The sequence below is a fragment of the Trachemys scripta genome, chromosome 24 (assembly GCF_013100865.1).
Source record: "Trachemys scripta elegans isolate TJP31775 chromosome 24, CAS_Tse_1.0, whole genome shotgun sequence".
Classification (NCBI taxonomy): domain Eukaryota; kingdom Metazoa; phylum Chordata; order Testudines; family Emydidae; genus Trachemys; species Trachemys scripta.
In genome coordinates, this window is record NC_048321.1 from 3764336 (window position 1) to 3781463 (window position 17128).

General features: G+C 60.0%; 1 protein-coding gene across 6 annotated transcripts; it reads left to right on the forward strand.

The window, feature by feature from the left end:
- Positions 1–2440: 2440 nt before the first annotated feature.
- On the forward strand, positions 2441–16895 carry USP21 (ubiquitin specific peptidase 21; the record flags this gene model as incomplete). Of its 6 annotated transcripts, none has more annotated exon segments than XM_034756374.1 (12): positions 2441–2571; positions 5472–5565; positions 5903–6716; positions 8932–8991; positions 10701–10824; positions 11536–11647; positions 12361–12498; positions 13090–13154; positions 14400–14503; positions 15593–15679; positions 16170–16248; positions 16788–16895. In XM_034756374.1, coding segments are annotated over 11 exon segments (1774 nt in total), but the record flags the coding sequence as incomplete, so codon positions are not given.
- Between the last annotated feature and the right edge of the window lie 233 nt (positions 16896–17128).

The following is a 17128-nucleotide window of genomic DNA, read 5'->3' on the forward strand; positions in this document are numbered from 1 at the left end:
GTGGAACAGAGTCTCCCAGCCAACCAGAGATGGTGGAAAGTGTTACTTGGGCAGTTCCTATGTGAGCACTCAACATCAGCAAGGAACCCAAGAGTACTCCTAAGTTGACAGACGGAATTAGCCAATTGCAGATGTGACCCTTCAGTCAAAGGAGACTGCACCGTGGCTGCAAACTCTGCAAAATACTGTCCTCTGCACTAGCACCACCTCTGTCCTCCTCGAATTCAGCTTCAGCCAGCTCTTCTTCAGCCATGAGCGGATCTCAGCCATGCACAAGTTTAGTGTATAGAATCATAGAATATCAGGGTTGGAAGGGACCTCAGGAGGTCATCTAGTCCAAACCCCCTGCTCAAAGCAGGACCTAATCCGAACTAAATCACCCCAGCCAGGACTTTGTCAAGCCGGGCCTTAAAAACCTCTAAGGAAGGAGATTCCACCACCTCCCTAGGTAACGCATTCCAGTGCTTCACCACCCTCCTAGTGAAAAAGTTTTTCCTAATATCCAACCTAAACCTCCCTCACTGCAACTTGTGACCATTACTCCTTGTTCTGTCATCTGGTACCACTGAGAACAGTCTAGATCCATCCTCTTTGGAACTCCCTTTCAGGTAGCTTGAAAGCAGCTATCAAATTCCCCCTCGTTCTTCTCTTCTGCAGACTAAACAATCCCAGTTCCCTCAGCCTCTCTTCATAACTCATGTGCTTCAGCCCTCTAAGCATTTTTGTTGTCCTCCACTGGACTCTTTAGAATTTTTCCACATCCTTCTTGTAGTGTGGGGCCCAAAACTGGACACAGTACTCCAGGTGAGGCCTCACCAATGTCGAATAGAGGGCAACGATCATGTCCCTCGATCTGCTGGCAATACCCAAAATGCCGTTAGCCTTCTTGGCAACAAGGGCACACTGTTGATTCATATCCAGCTTCTCGTCCACTGTAACCCCTAGGTCCTTTTCTGCAGAACTGCTGCCTAGCCACTTGGTCCCTAGTCTGTAACAGTGAATGGGATTCTTCCGTCCTAAGTGCAGGACTCTGCACTTGTCCTTGTTGAACCTCATCAGGTTTCTTTTGGCCCAATCCTGTAATTTGTCTAAGTCCCTCTGTATTCTATCCCTACCCTCCGGCATATCTACCATTCCTCCCAGTTTAGTGTCATCTGCAAACTTTCTAGGAGTGCAGTCCATGCCATCCTCCAGATCATTAATGAAGATATTGAACAAAACCGGCCCCAGGACTGACCCTTGGGCACTCCACTTGAAACCGACTGCCAACTAGACAAGGAACCATTGATCACTAGTATAGTATTTCCCCGCCATATCCCTGGGGACCCCTTTGGGAGGGGGTACGGGCAGGGCCGGCTCTAGGATTTTTGCCGCCCCAAGCAAAATCAATTTTGGCCGCCTCCCCGTTTTTTTCTTACCCCACCCCCTGGCCCGCCTCAACTCTGCCCATTCCCCAAATCCCCAGCCCTGCCTCCTCCCCCCAGGCTCTCAAGCCTCGGAGGGAGGGGAAGAAGCGGCGCACACGCCGCGGCCACTCGGAGTCTAGAGCCTGGGAGGGAGGGTGAGCAGCGGCGCGCGAATCAGCTGTTTCGCACGCCGCGGCCGCTCGGGATCTTCCCCTCCCTACCAGGTTTGAGAGCCTGGGAGGGAGGGCGACCAGCGGTGTGCAAGCGGCGGCAGCAGCGGAGGTGAGCTAGGGCAGCCGGGGCACATTTTTAGGGGCGGCAGGGGCGGCATTCTGGCGCCGGCCATGCCGCCCCTAAAAATGTGCTGCCCCAAGCACCAACTTGTTTTGCTGGTGCCTAGAGCCGGCCCTGGGTATGGGACATGCCAATGTACCCTATAGGTATGCCAAGAGACATGTCCTCAGTGGCCAGGCTGGCTTAACCCTTTTACTTACACATCTAGTGCTGCATCTCCCCACCCTGGTAGCATAGATGTAGTGTGTCCCATACCTCCCAGTACAGGGGGCCTCACAGGATGTGGTATGTCCAGTACCCCCAGCACAGGGGTCCCCAAAGGACATGGTTAGGGATAGCACCGAGGTGTGTCCCCTAAGCCCCAAGAACAGTGGTCCCCACCAGGGGACGTGCTATGTCCCACACCCTGCCCCCCCAGCACAGGCGTCCCTCCAGGGGATGTGGTATATGACGTGCCCCCAGCACAGGTGCCCCCCTCGCATGTCTCAGACTGGGGGGGGCTTGTGACGATAATCGGGTGCCAAAGCCCCCTTGGACAGCAGCAGCCGGAGCCTCGGCGATCCTACAGTAACTTTCCCTGTTGGTGCTACTGTCTCTTTAAGGGTGGGGGGGGGACGCCTCTCTGCCTCCATGGCGACGGGATGTGTCACTAGAGCAGGACGGTGACGCACGCGCAGACTGGGCCAAGAAGCAGAGGGGCTGCGGATGTCAGCGCATGCGCCATGAGTCGACCGAAGTAACTTGTAGCCGGGCAGCGGGGACAGAAACAAAGATGGCGGCTTCTGGTGCGGGAGTTGTTGCTATGGCGTCCTGCAGGAGGTAGGGTCCGACCCACCTCCCAGGGCCTCGGAGGGGGTGGGCACCCTCCATGGTATGTGGTGTTAGGGGGTTTCCTCGGGCTGTAGGGATGGGGGTGAGGTATATGGGGAGCTGTATATGGGGGTTACTCTCTTGGGGCTGGGGCCTGCATATAGGGTGTAATGTATATATGGGAGTTACTCTATAGGGGGTTGGGGCCTGCATATAGGGGATAATGTGTATATATAGGGGGCTGTATATAAGGGATTGAGGTTTGGGGCCTCCATATGGGGGTGTAATATATATATATATATATATATATTTATGGGCTGTATATAGGGGTAATTGCTCTCTCTCTAGGGGCTGTGGGATGATGGATAGATGCCTCTGCATAGGGTTATGGAATGGTGTATATGGGGCTGGGGCTGTAGGGGGTCTCTAGGGAGCTGGAGTATCAGAGGGGTAGCCGTGTTAGTCTGAATCTGTAAAAAGCAACAGAGGGTCCTGTGGCACCTTTGAGACTAACAGGGAGCTGGAGGTCACACAGAGTAGATGTGGTTTGGGGGGCAGGGTGAGGGAACGCTGGAATGATCAGTAGCTGGGCTCTGCACAAGGACACTGCCCTGCCCCTTGTACTTGGGTTCTCTCCCTTCAGGCAAGGGGCAGGCTGGCTGGCTGGCAGCAAGGGGTGGGTGAACTGGGTAGGATGAGGAATGACGGAGGTGAGTGTGGCTGGTGGGGGAACATCACAGAAAGTTTTGAAAAGAAATGTTCTTTATTTGAGTGATCCGTACAGAGATTGCCTCAGGAGATGAAAAGTCCTTGCTGTCTGGGAAATGAAAAGTTTTTGCTGTCTGGCGCTGTCCATGGAAGTGCGGCCTGAAGAGACTACTGGTCCCAGCCAGCCATGCAGCATGGCTGCTTAGATTGAGAGGGAGCACTGCATGCTGGGATCTGTAGTCGCTGTGGGCAGCACCTCTATGTATAAGATGGAAGGCGGATGCAGCTTTCTCCATTTTATACACATTTTGGGCAGCCCTTGGGCTCCTGGCAACTTGACCAATGCCATGCTCAGATGGGCAGAGTCTGCGCACTGCGCCATCCTACTTGCAAGGGGAAGTGTCACATGACTTGGCTTTGACTGGCCAGCTGCTCTGAAGCCCTGGCCTGGTGTCCCAGTTCATGGCACTCCCCCGTGCTTTCCCTTTCTGAAATGCCACATACTTTGTCTTGAGGCCATTGAGCAGTAGCAGGGGCCTGTGCTGTTTTTTCTGAAGCAAATCACAAACGAATCGTGCTCCTCTTATCTCAATATGTATTGTGGAGATTTGCTATTGTGACACGTTTGTGGCTTCCCAATTGCCATTATGCTGGACCGGTAGGAACGTCATGATGACATCAGGGATAGAAAAAACACTGATCCTCCTGCTCCAAAAGCATAGACCTCTGTTATTTGAGTTAAAAGGGAATCCCCATTAGCTTTTGTGAATATCGGGCCTATGACACACAGCTGAGTAGGTCTGATTCCATGCAGAAAATGGCAGCATTATGCGTACACATCAGCCAGTTAACGACAGTGTACAGAATTGTGCCGATGGACCCTAATTAAGGCTTCTAGCTCTCTTCGATCCTATGTGCAAAGTATTGGCTGGCTTCATTGCGTGGGGTCTGTGCCCTCTCCACTGTTCTGTGCCGGATGCCAGGAGGCAGGAATGGGCCAGTGCTCCTGTTCTAGAGAGCGGGGGTGGGGAATCAGTAAGTTTCTTTGCCAGATATGAGCACTGCTTCTGGTTATGAGCTCTGCACTGGCAAAGCCCAGCCCCTGCCAGAGGCGGTTGGTGGGAGTAACTGGCAACCCACGTCCTGACTAGAGGCTCAGTGACTCACCCTAATCACCTCTGTAGTTAGCGAACAATGAGAGCCTCACTCGCCCAAATCCCTCAGCTCAGTTGAGTGAGAGGTGAGGGGGTTTGACAGTAGCACCGTGTGGGGAAAAGTCTGAAGGGAGAGGAAACTGGGACCGCTGACAGGCCTTAGCCATGCCATGGAGAGACCCCTGCAGGAGCGGAGTCTGGTCACCAGGGCCCGTTCAGCCCTTGGCCTCTGTCAGACTGACACAAGGCCCCCATTGATCCCCATGTGGTGCAGGTTCCTGCTCAGTAATTGCAGCAATGCACAGGCCTCGGAGGGTATGTCAGTCCTGTGATTAGACACGCATGGCTGGCCCGTGCCAGCTGACTTGAGCTCACAGGGCTCGGGCTAAGAGCTTGTTAACTGCGGTGTAAATGTTTGGGCTTGGGCTGCAGCCTCAGCTCTGGGTCCCTCTCACCTCGCAGGGTCCTAGAGCCAGGGCTCCAGCCCAAGCCTGAACATCTACACTGCAATTAAACAGCACCTTAGCCTGAGTCAGTTGGCACAGGCCGGCTGGGGGTTTTCATTGCAGCGTTGACATAACCTTAGTTACACCTGCCTGGAGCTTGGTGGTCTTGGCTGGAAGGCACCAGAGCCCATTAACTCTCTCCCTTGAAAACCTGCTGAAAGGGGAGTAAAAGGCCGTCTCAGGAGACTGTCCTCGAAGCAGAGCGGCAAGGGGGGTAGATGGCGTGATGCCGCCTCTAGCTAGGCGCAGTCACGCCTGGCTCTGCTGTGTGATGGTGCTGGTGCATTGTGGGATAGGGAGAGCCTGTGCCCAGCTTTCTCTCTCCACTAGCAGCACCACCTGTTGCCCTCCTGAGGATACCGCATCATTTCCCACCCAGATGTGCAGTATCCTACTCTGGTGGGTGGAGTCCCATGGGGCCTGTCTCACTGCAGACCCTTCCTCCCTTTCCCTTGTGACATGGACCAGTTTGAGACGCTCTGGGCTGGTCTCCGTTGCCTTTCAGAGGGTTTCCCAGAGATTCTGGTGGCCAGAAGTCCTGGATGAAACTGCCATGGGAGCCTGTTCCTGGATCATCCTGTCTTGTGTTCTAGGGCCCCAGCCAATGGGAATCTCCACCTGGACAGCCACCGTGGAGGGGTGTGAGCTTGGCGCTGGTGGGGAAGAGACGCTCGCAGATTGTGAGAGGTATGTCTGGTTGTGCTGCCTCAGAGCCCCAGTCCCTGCAGCCCAGCATCTGCGCCTCAGCCGTGGCCAGTACCTGATGCTGCAGAGGAAGGTTTCTGCTTCCCATAATGCAGCTAGCCAGCTTCGAATTCCAGAGAATCCACCCAAGTTACACAGGGAGTCGGCGCTGGAATCCAGGAGCCTGGTCTCCCATTCCCTTGCTGAACCCACTAGACCACACTGCCCTCCTGGAGCTGGGATTGGCAGCCTGGAGTCCTGCCTCCTGGTAGTTGGGCTCCATTTGAGTGACACTGGCTTTGGTCCGCCGCGCTGACTCGTCTTTCTCCTGTCTCCCCAGGATTCTCCTCTTCATTGTCTCAACGATGCCCCAGGCCTCTGAACACCGGGTCAGTCGGGCTAGAGAGCAGGTCATCACATCGCAGCCCAAGGCCACCACCAAGCTCCTGAATGGACACCGGGCCGTGAGCCAGGAACGCCACACCTCAGTCTCCCCTGCACTGGCCAATGGGCTCTCCATGGCTCCCAAGCTTCGCCCGCTGCCTCCCCGGCCCAGCCCGCTGGACGATCGGGGGAAGAAGCAGGAGCTTGAAAGGGGCCGTGCTTCGAAGCGCAGCGACCAGCTGCGGGGCTCGGTGTCTAGGCGAGGGCCAGTGAAGGCTGACCATGCGGTCAAGGTGCCCAACTCCCCACAGCCTGGCACCATGTCAGGCAGCGCCTCCTTCTCCCTGCCATCAGGAGTGTTGCTGGTGGAACGAGACTCTGAGCGTAGGAGAAACAACCTCGCCCGCTCCAAATCTATCAGCATCGGAGACCTGAGCCAAGCGGGGGGGCGAGGGGAGGAGCTGAGCATGGTGCTCAGTCGCCTGGTGCTCCGGGACCGCAGCCCGTCCTGCAGCCAGAAGTTGGGCCCGGGGCCCTTGGCTCTCCAGCGGAGCTCCTCGCTCAGGAGGGTCAATGTGTCTCCTGGGCTGGATGGGAGGCCCGCAGGCACACTGCTCTCTGTCCGCACTGAGGGCTGCACCAGGACTCACACCCCCGACCCTCAGGTCTCCGAGTATGTGCACCCCCAGGATGTCCCAGTGGCTGGGAGCCCACCCCAGGGCAAGGTACCACCTCCAGCTCCGAGCAGGCCCGACAAGAAGGTGTCTGCTGTAATTGCTGTTTGACATCTACTGAGCGGGGCGGGTAGCACTCTGTGTTGCCATCCTCCCTGTGCTCTGCTCCCAGGCCTGCTGGGGTGGATGAGCCTCGTTACTGCAGACTGCTAGAGAGTGGCAGTACCTGGCCTGATGTCTGGGGGCTCTAATCTGGGGCTTCCTCAAGGGGGAGGGGGGCTTGCTCCCATCTTGCCCCAGCCCTTACTTTCTATGGTGGAGTCTAGGCCAAAGGCTCCCCCTTGAGCCCTGGTGCTCTGTGGTTTTCCCCCAAGCTGCCCCCAGCCTCCTCGTTCCATGAGAACCCAGCACCTTGTGGGTGGGATCCTGGGAAAATGAACTTGTGGTCGCAGTGATTCCGACTTCAACCTGCTGAGCAGGCAAGTGGAAAGCCAGTGCCACCATGGACTCTCCCGGTCTGCCCGTCCAGCTGAGCACTCTGCCTCCCATAGAGCTAGTGACAGAGTTGCTGCTGTCAGAACGACGCTGCCAGGAGGCAGAGTAGCCGGGTGTGCTGGGTTGGCGGGAGGGTGATATGCCTCAGCAAGGTTGGCAGCTGGGACTTGGAGGTGCAGTGATTTTTCGAGTCCCTTGCCTGGCCGTGCTTCTCCCAGGAGCATCCTTCCACCACACCATGCTTTCAGCGTCCTCCTATCTGCCCTCATACACCTGCAAGCCTGTGGGGACTGGGCTGCATCAGAATTTAGTCGCCGGGCCTGCGGGAAGTCTGGGGGGGTCTCTGGCTCTGCTGAGTAGGCGCATGGCATGCCAGCAAGCAAACAGTCCCAGCGTGGATGATATCCCTATGGGCCCTGACTTGTCTCGCAGCAGCGACTTTGGCTGCTCCAGGAACTGCATCCAGCGCTCCATCGGCTGGGGGGCCCTCGGGGTGGGAGGGGCAGAGAACCAGCTCGTGGTTTCAGTGAAGACATCTAGCTAGTGGGATTGTGTGTGAAATTAACAGATGCCCCAACAATTGTTGGATTGTTCATCCAGGAGACTCTGGGATGTGTGATGGGGGGGGCGGTGAGTGATGTGCAAAACCACAGAGGTCAGCAATGGCCCCTCAATCTCTCTGGCTACTGCAGGAGTGTCCCCTACAACAGATCTGATATCCAAGCTCTGCCCCAGGTGATCAAAGTGTCCGAAACTGTCCAAATGCTCACTCAAATCTTGAGCTACCAGCTTTGGGATTCCCCCATGGCCTGACCCAGACCTTCCCCTCAGCCCCTGCCTGCAGCTCCTCATCTTCCCTAGCAAAAGAACCTCCCAGGTGTGTCCACCAGGCAGTGGCTGGAAGCGTAATCAGTTCCTTCTAGGAAATCTCTTACGTAATCTGTCTGAGCACAGGCGTGGGACTGACCACTAGGCATGGCCTGTCGCTCCGGGCAGGGCTAGCTGGCTGTGCAGAAGCTTGGCATGTGCCCACCTAGCAATCCAGTGCACTATGGCAGCCCTGAGACAGGTCAGCCGGGGTAGCTGGTTTCTCCCCCACCCCCATCCCTTCTAGGAGTGTGTTGTGCCTGCCCATGGTTGGTGAGTGTTTGGTTGTATTTTCCTTCTCTGTTCCATGGTTCTTCAAACACCCATTGTCCCCAAAGTAGCACTCCTTGCTAATTAATCCCACAGAGATGAGCCTCGAGCAGGGCCCGGAATAGCCAGGGGAAATCGGATCAGCTAATGAGCTGATGGTTTATAGAGGCAGAGGGAGGGCCCTGTGGTCCCTTCAGTTGGTGCCGCAAGGCAAGCTCAGCGCTCCGGCTGCCTGCTCCTCCGTGCGGCAGGAGCCATGCCAGGCCTGCAGGGAGCCACCCTGGTGGAGCTGCCTCGAAAGCTGCACCGCACGTTGGCCACCAAACGAGAGCTGCAGGGCAAGGGGGTGGATATCTCGGAGTCGGTGGTGCACACGGCGGTGATGGGGCTGCTGCTGATGACCAGTGAGGTAATGCACCATGCTGTTCCTTCTGCTGGCTGTAGGCAGTGGGACACCTCCAGCCTCTGGGGGCCATGAGTTGGCTGTGTGCATCTGTGTGTGGAGGGAATGGGTTGGGCTGGCTGTGTGTATGGATGGGCTGGCCATGTGTGGCCATCCTCCTGGGGAGACATGAGGTAGAGATCAACCTATTTACAGTATTACGGCATGGTCTCTTCCTGCTCATGCTTTGCAGTCCCTTTCCCAGGTGTTCATCCCGTCTCTCTCTCGTCTTCTCAGACACACCACACCCTCCTCCTGGGCTCTGGGCACATCGGACTCCGCAATCTTGGCAACACGGTAAGCACCCGGCGTTCAGTGCTGGGGAACCCTGGGCAGCGGGACACCCCCCCCACACACACAGACGCTGGGAGACAGGATGTCCCCTGTAGAAGGCTTTCTGAAAAGCCAATAGCCTGTGTTTGATGGTGTCAAAAATATCAGTTGGTGCCTGGGAAAGCGTTTGACATGCAGAGAGGCTGGAATTGGGAAGACTCGAGGTAGCACGTCCTCCCCGCATTGCACCCCCCTCTGCTGTGCCCAATTCAGGCCTGATTCTCCCTGTGCAGCCCTCACCATTGTTCACACCAGGGCAAGATTAGCACTGCACCATGGTGTTTCACACCCGCTTTGTACTTGTGTCAGTGACGCAAAGTGCAGAGAATGGAGACCTGGGCTGCCTGGTTTCTACATGACTGGGGCCATGATTCCCTGATGTGCTATGTGGGGGTGCCCCTTCCCTTGGGGGTGCCCCGCCAAGGAGATCTGAGGTCGCTGAGTGCTGTAGTTTCTCACACGAGTCTAATGTCATCATGGTCTATGTAACCTCCCCCAGTCATCCCTTCCTCGGTGTTCCCGGGTCTGTCCCTTCCCTGATGAGATGAGCACCCTTGGAATACTGCTCACCGGGCACTGTTCTCCCACTGCCGCTATCTCTGAGCCAGCGCCTGCCTGCCTGCTTTAATCTGGGTGGGATTGGGAGTGCAGCAGCCTTTCCCCAGCAGTGCAGATGGGCTCCCGGAGCCCTTGGGCTGGGACAGGTGGATGGGGGCGGTGATCAGGGGCTGCGCCTGTTACTGCCAGCAGTATGGTGGGCCAGAGCCTGCACGTGCCCATACAAAGACCCCGTTGAGTACAATCAAAGGGCCGTGCCTGTGTTGCATGGAGGAGCCAGCAGTTGTGTTGTGAGTGGAGCTGACACCTGCAGCCACCTTTCCCACCCAGCTGTGGTTCCACTTGCACCCCCTGGGCTTGTTTCCTCTGCGCTGTTCCCTGCAGCCCCGGCGCTGGAGGGCACTAAACCATCCCAGGCTGCTCTGGAGGCTTTCTGGCCCTCTGCCCAAACCCTGCTGTGTCTAGCACCGTGTCACTGCTGTGTGTCAGAGGCCCTGTGCTGCTGATGGAGATTCTCCTGTAGCCCAGGTGGCAGGGGTTTGGCTGAGCCAAGTTCTCCCTGTGTTGTGTGAGAGGCTCCAAGAGTCCCTGGTGCAGCAATGAGTAGCGGCAGCTTGAGTCTAGCTGGGGAGGTGGTTGAGCAGCTGCACATGGCCAGTGACTGTCTTCCTGGTGGTGTTGGGGGGTTTGATCTCTAGGGACCCTCCTCCCCATCACCAGCATTGATCCGCTTCACTGCGGGTGGCCCCCTCCTTTGGGAGCCCATTGGTGCCCCTGCTACATCTGCTGCCAGCCAGCCCGGTCTCTGCACAGTGGCAAGAGATCTGTGGCTTCAAGAGCACCCTCTTGTGGCTGTCAGCATGGCCGGGTTTGGAGGGGGATGCTTGGAGCAGAGCTTGGCAGGGTGAGCTGGCTGTGAGGGGTAACGGTGGGTCCCAGTGCCCACTTGCCTGCACTCTGTGGGCTCGCCGCTCTCCATGGCTCCTGTCCAGTAGGAACTACAGCCCCTCCTGGGCTGGCCAATCCCAGCTGCCCAGGTGCTGCATGCAGACGGCCAGGGGAGCCAGTGCCTGGAGTGTGGGACCCGCTGTGACTGCCTACCTGTGCCCCTGCAGTGCTTCATGAACGCTGTGCTCCAGTGCCTGAGCAGCACCAAGTCTCTGCGTGACTACTGCCTGCGCAAGGAGTTCCTCCAGGAGCAGCCTGGCGCCTCGCGGGCCCAGCAGGAGCTCACGGAAGGTAGGTGAGCTGGCCGGACGCCTCCCTGCTGCTCCCCAGCCCTGTGCTCACACAGCTGGCTCGCTGCCCAGGAGCTCCCTGGGGCCTGGGTCTGGCTGCCGTGGGAGCTAATCCCCGCGCCAGTGACCAGGGTTATGTAAGCACCCTGCTGAAGTGAGGCCAGCTGGAAAGTCGGTTACATAAGCAGCAGGGCCGAATTTCCTGCCGTGGCAGTACTGATACTGTGCCCAGCATGGGAGCGGGGTGGGCACAGGTGTATGGAGGATGGGCCCTGAGTGCTGAGCGTGTCCGTATCGCTCTGGGCACTGCAGGGCAAGGGCAAGGCTGGAGGGCCGTCACGAAGCATGGGGGAGAGATCTTGGTGGCAGAGTCAGGAGTAGGATCCAGGCATCCTGACTTCTCCTGGGCTCCGCTCACTGTCCTACGCTCCCTTTGACCCCATCTAGCTGTTCCTTCACCCCTCCCTGTCCCCCAGTCTGTGCCACATGCAGGGGTTTGGGGGCAGCAATACCCTGTGGGTCTGGGGATATTTCCTGCTTCCCCCTCCTCCCCCCCGCCCCCAGGGCTGTTCCAGCACGGTCCAGTTGGAGCTTGGCCCCTCCCCAGAGGCAGGGAATCCTGCCCCATGGCTGCCATGCCAGCTGGGGTGAGTGAGCTGGCTGCGGGGCGGTGCAGGCGGGGTAACGTGGCTGGTGGCTTGTCTCCCCTCAGCATTTGCAGATGTCATCAATTCCCTGTGGCACCCAGACTCCACCGAAGCTGTGAACCCTGGGCGCTTCAAAGCCGTCTTTCAGAAATACGTCCCGTCCTTCACAGGCTACAGGTGAGAGGGCTCCATGTGCGCCCTGGACCCCTTCTCCCAGAGCCACTTCTGGGCAGAGTTTAGCAGCCAGCATAGTGTGCACCTGGGAGGAACCGGTCTGGCCAGGGCATGGGATCCCTGCGATGTCAGGTCTGTGCAGAGCAGCCAGGACCTCCTCTGGGTCCTGCCTGACAGTCCCTTCCCGCAGCGGCCTGCCGGAGCTCCGCTCCTCTGCCCTGGCAGGGTGATGTGCTGAGTGAGGGGGGGCCAACAGCAGCAGTGCTGGGGTCAGAGCCTGGCTGTCAGAGCTGCAGGGAAAGCCCCACTGCTGATGAACCTTGAGTGTGGAGAGCTGTGGGGCCAGGGGAGGGGACCCTGAATGTGGACAGTCCTGGGTGGTAGAACTGAAGCCAGGGGAGGGACCCATTGTGTAGAGGGTCCTGGGGGGCAGGGCTGGGGGAGGGACCCAGTGTGTGGAGGGGGCTGGGGACAGGGCTGAGGCTGGGGGAGGGGACCTAGTGTGTGAAGGGTGCTGGGGGGCAGGGCTGGAGAAGGGGACGCAGTGTGTGGAAGGTGCGGGGGCTGGGGGAGGGGACCGAGTGTGTGGAGGGGGCTGGGGACAGGGCTAAGGCTGGGGATAAGGTGTGTGGAGGATGTGGGTCTGGGGTAGGGGACGCAATGTGTGGAAGCTCTTGAAGGGTGGGGTGGGACTGACTGGCCGTTCCTGTCTCTAGCCAGCAGGATGCCCAGGAGTTCCTGAAGTTTTTCATGGACCGGCTGCACGTGGAGATCAACAGGAAGGGGCGCAAAACTCCCAGCATCCTCTCTGATACCAAATGGCCCTCGGTGCTAGAGGACTCGGACCCCCTGAGGTGAACAGGCCAAGCTGGTCGGGGGCTGCGACTCGCAGGGACGCAGCGAAATGTGGCTCGTGTTGTGAGCTGGTCCTTGTAGCCCTGCACTGAGGATCTGAAAGCAGCAGGACTGCCCTTGGCAAGGACTCCGTCGCTGCGCGGCTGGGGCTGGGAGCGGGATCCTGGCCAGTGTCCTGGCTGGGTCTGGTTAGTCTGACCTTGGCTTAGGCTCCAGGGACAGGAGCGGCGAGAGCCCCAGGGCCAGTAGGCAGCTCTCAGTAGATTTGGAGCGTAGGGTTCCCAGGCTCCCCTCCCAGCAGCTGCATTGTCGCCCAGGGGGCAGGGAGCCTGCGGCGGGGGCAAGGGGGCAGGTGGGGAGGAGATTGACAATAGCACGTGGTCTGCTCTCAGCCCGGGGGCTGCCTGCTCGGGGCCTGGGGGGAGGAGTTTGGGGAGTCTCAGCCCTGCTAGCAGGATAGGAGCCCCCAAGGCACAACCCCGCCCCTGGCTGCCTCGCAAAGGGGCTGCGGAGAGCCCAGGCTGGTGTGTGGAGGGAACTGCCCTTGGGGATCCTCCCTCAGCAGCCCCCCACTATTGTCTCCCTCCTAGTGATGACGAACGAGCCAACCAGATGTGGAAGCACTACCTGGAGAGAGAGGACAGCAAGATAGTGGGTGAGCACAACTGCCCTGTCTGGCCCTAGGGTGGGGGCTCGGATGGGCGTATGGCCTCCCCTCCCCCATAGGCAGCACCTCACTCTGGCCTTTGGGGAGGCTGGGAGCGAGTGTGAGAAGTTCCCTAGAAGTGGGGGAGGGGTACTGCTGCTGGGTCTGTGGCCCCGCACAGTGCCGGGGAGGCCACAGGGGAAGAGGCCCAGCGAGGCCTCGGGGTGGAGTGCGGGTGGCCCTCCCACTTCTCAGGAGCTTCCGCTTTTATACCCGCTGTCCATGCCCTCCCCCCACCCAATCCCTCTGGCCCTACAGCTGGGGGCTCTGATGGAAGTGTAGGCTCCTCTCCCACCCCTCTATCCTCTCCGCCCAGTCCCTCTTGGCCTGCGGCTGGGGGCTCTGATGGAAGTGTAGGCTCCACTCCCACCCCTCTATCCCCTCCGCCCAGTCCCTCTGGGCCTGCAGCTGGGGGCTCTGATGGAGGTATGGCTCCATGCCCCACGCCCCCTCTGGGCCTGCGGCTGGGGGCTCCGATGGAGGCATAGCTCCATGCCCCACGCCCACTCTGGGCCCGCTGCTTGGGGCTCTGATGGAGGTATGGCTCCATGCCCACCCCCTTCCTTGGGCCCGCTGCTGGGGGCTGAGCCAGAGGAGAGCCCTGACTGGGACAGGCAGACTCTGCCAGGACTGTATCTCCCTCCAGCCCCCTATGCAAGAGGATGGGGCTTTGATCTCGGCATGTGCCGGGGCTCTAAGTGCACAGCATCCTACCCCTCCCTGGAGCAGGGTGATGGGCAGGGGAAGGCTGGGTCTAACCAAGCCAGCAGACAAGCCCCAGATGGGCACAAACTCTGGAGTGTTGCCCCTTTCCCAGGTGGCATGGGCAGGATCCAAGCCCCTGGGGGAGGGGAGAGGCACACACGTCCCCTCTCCCATCTCTAGCACAGTCTGGCGTGGAGCAGCCACTGGTGACGGAGCCAGGCTGGGGCACTGGACAGTGCTCCAGCCACTGACACCCAGCAGCTCAGCTGGCATTGGCTGGGTCTGGGCCCCTGGGTACGGCGGTGCTGGGGCGACCCTTTGGGCACCGGCGCTCACAGCTACCTTGGAGCGAGGGGAGGAATCCCGTGTCCCCTTGGCTCCTGTCAGGGGCATACTTGGTCCCAGGACAAGCTGGGCTGGCAGTGGGCACTGAGCAGGGGACGTGGGGTGGGGGAGACACGTGCTCACCCCGTCCCGTCTCCCTCCCAGATCTCTTTGTCGGCCAGTTGAAAAGCTGCCTCAAGTGTCAGGCCTGTGGCTACCGCTCCACCACCTTCGAAGTCTTCTGTGACCTCTCCCTCCCCATCCCAAAGGTAGGGGCTGTGGGGGCTGGGCCAGCCCATCCTGGCTGGGGTGCACGGGGAGAGACCCGCTGCCCCCTCTGTTCTGGTTCATCCTCTTGTCGGCAGCTGGATACATGGGCGGCTGGTAAACCGGCCATTGGGGGAGGCTAGGTCCCGGCCCCTTCCCTTCTGCCCAAGGCCCTGCTCCTTGCCCTCCCCTTTCTCTGCTCCACCTGCAGGAGCCCAGAGCACCCTCACTCTGGCCTCCCAGGCCCGGGCTGCCCAAGCGCCCCCAGACCCAGAGCTCCGGGCGGACTCCAGCCCCGTGAGCGTCAGGCGGCTCGGTCCTGGCCCCAGCGCGCTGGGCGGGCCCCAGCCCCGGAGTGCCGAGTAGCGCAGTCCCAGCGCCAGCCGCCCTGAGTCCCGGCGGCCTGCCCCAGCCACAGTCAGCCTGGGCTACGGGAGAGCGGGAAGGAACTGCGGGAAGGGACGTGGGGGCAGAGCGTGGTCGGGGCCACGCCAGGCTAATTGGGGAGGCACAGCCTCCTCTGGCCTATGATACCTGCCGCCCATGGCTGGATGTATAGCACCGTCCTGGCCTGGGGACTGTGTGTGGGGGCGGGCATGGTTCCTCCCAGCCCAGCGAGGGTTGTGCGTGTGCCCACTCCCCTGCTGCAGCCTCCCTGCGCCCTGGCACACCTGCTGCCCCTCCTTGCTCCTGGAGCAGCGCAGGGCTGCCCCCTCTTTGCCCATCAGAGTGACGAGCTGAGCCAGCTTCGCGCAGACAGTGCCCTGGGGGGCTGAGCCCCCTCTCTGGTCTGTCCCTCCCCTTCATCAAGGGCTGAGCCTGCCCCCCTGCCTTGACTCCGCACACCCCTCCCTGTCAGTGCTGAGCCCCCTCTCTGGTCTGTCCCTCCCCTCCACGCGAGGGCTGAGCGCCCCCTGCCCTGACTCCGCACGCCCCTCCCTGTCAGGGCTGAGCCCTCTCTCTGGTCTGTCCCTCCCCTCCACGCGAGGGCTGAGCGCCCCCTGCCCTGACTCCGCATGCCCCTCCCTGTCAGGGCTGAGCCCCCGCCCCCGCTCTGACCCTGTGCGCCCCTCCCCTGCTCTCCCTTGCAGAAAGGCTTTGCCGGTGGGAAGGTCTCTCTCCTCGACTGCTTCAGCCTTTTCACCAAGGAGGAGGAGCTGGATTCCGAGAACGCTCCGGTAAGGGAAGGGCCAGAGGCCCCACCCCGTTGGGTGTGTAGGGAGGGGCCTTGCCCCACTGTGCTTGGGAGGGCCTTAACCTCTCCATCCCACAGGGCTGCGAGGAACATCCCATATGGGGCGGGCACCAGGAGCTGGACCAGGTCAGGCTGCAGAGGGCTCCAGCATCACTACTGCCTCTGTAGGGCAGTAACTGGTGCAGCACTAGCTGGGGTGCTTGGAGGCTGAGATCCAGGCACCAGGCGGAGGGGAGCGTGACTGGGAAGGGGGCGAACAGGGAGGGACGGTAGGAGGCTGCTTGGAGCCTTGACAGAAAAGCACCAGGAGCCTGCAGCTCATGCAGGGACGTGGGAGGGCAGCTGGCACTGGTGTAACTGAGCCAGGAGGCTCTGGGTCTGGCTGTGCCAGCCACAGCGGGGCTGGAGCATCAGCACAGCTTGGCCTCCTCCCCTGCACACTCTGAGCTGGGCTGTCCTGTGCCTTGGAGCAGGTCTGTGACAAGTGCCGGCAGAGGACGAGAAGCACCAAGAAACTGACCATCCAGCGCTTCCCCCGCATCCTGGTGCTGCGTATCCTGTCTGCTGTGGCGTGGGAGTGCTGGGGGGAGGGGAGGAAGGGGCCGAAGCCTTTTGCCTTTGGGTGGCCCATTCAGCCCTGGCTCAGCCCTGCTTAGCATCTGGGGATGTTGGGATTAGCTGAGGTGCGACTCCTTGGGTACTGGCTATTGCTGGCCCCATGGTCCACAGGCCTGGCCTTACCCAGCACATGGTGTTCTGCAGCCCTGCGTCTGGCTGGGCTTCCTGACAGCGTCCCAGCACTGGAGGGGTGGGGACTAGTAGTGCAGGACACAGCAAACGTGGACGTGGTAGAGCCTGGGTGGCAGATGTCTGCTCGGTGCCTGGCCGGGATCTGTGGCCCAGGTAGCTGTGGGTGTGTCCCTAGCACTGGCAGCATGCAGTGTAGAGAGGGATGTGCTGGATCCCGAGGAGGTAGGCTAGCGCAACTTCCTGCAGGCTACAAGCCATCCTGCCCATCAGGACAAAGGCCACCCCTACCTCTTGGTCCCCTTGCCCGTTACCTCCCTTAACCCTGCTGCTCTGCTGGCCAGACCTGAACAGGTTCTCCACCACCCGGTACTCCATCAAGAAATGCTCTGTCTTCGTAGACTTCCCTCTGCAGCGACTCAACCTGAAGGAGTTTGCCAGTGAGAAGGCTGGTAGGTGTCCTGGCACCAGCCCACCTGGCATGTCCTGCGCTCTCCCCCCGAGCCAGATCTTGCAGGGCCCTGGCTGGGGTGGGGCGCACACAGGCTCCTGACCTTGTTCTTGGGAAGGGAGACTCTCGCATTGCTCGACCAGCTGCTGTAGGCATTCGCCCCAAACCACCTTGGCCGGCAGGCCCCTGGGGTGGCTCCAGTGGGGCGCAGAGCAGGGCTGAAAGGGCTAACAG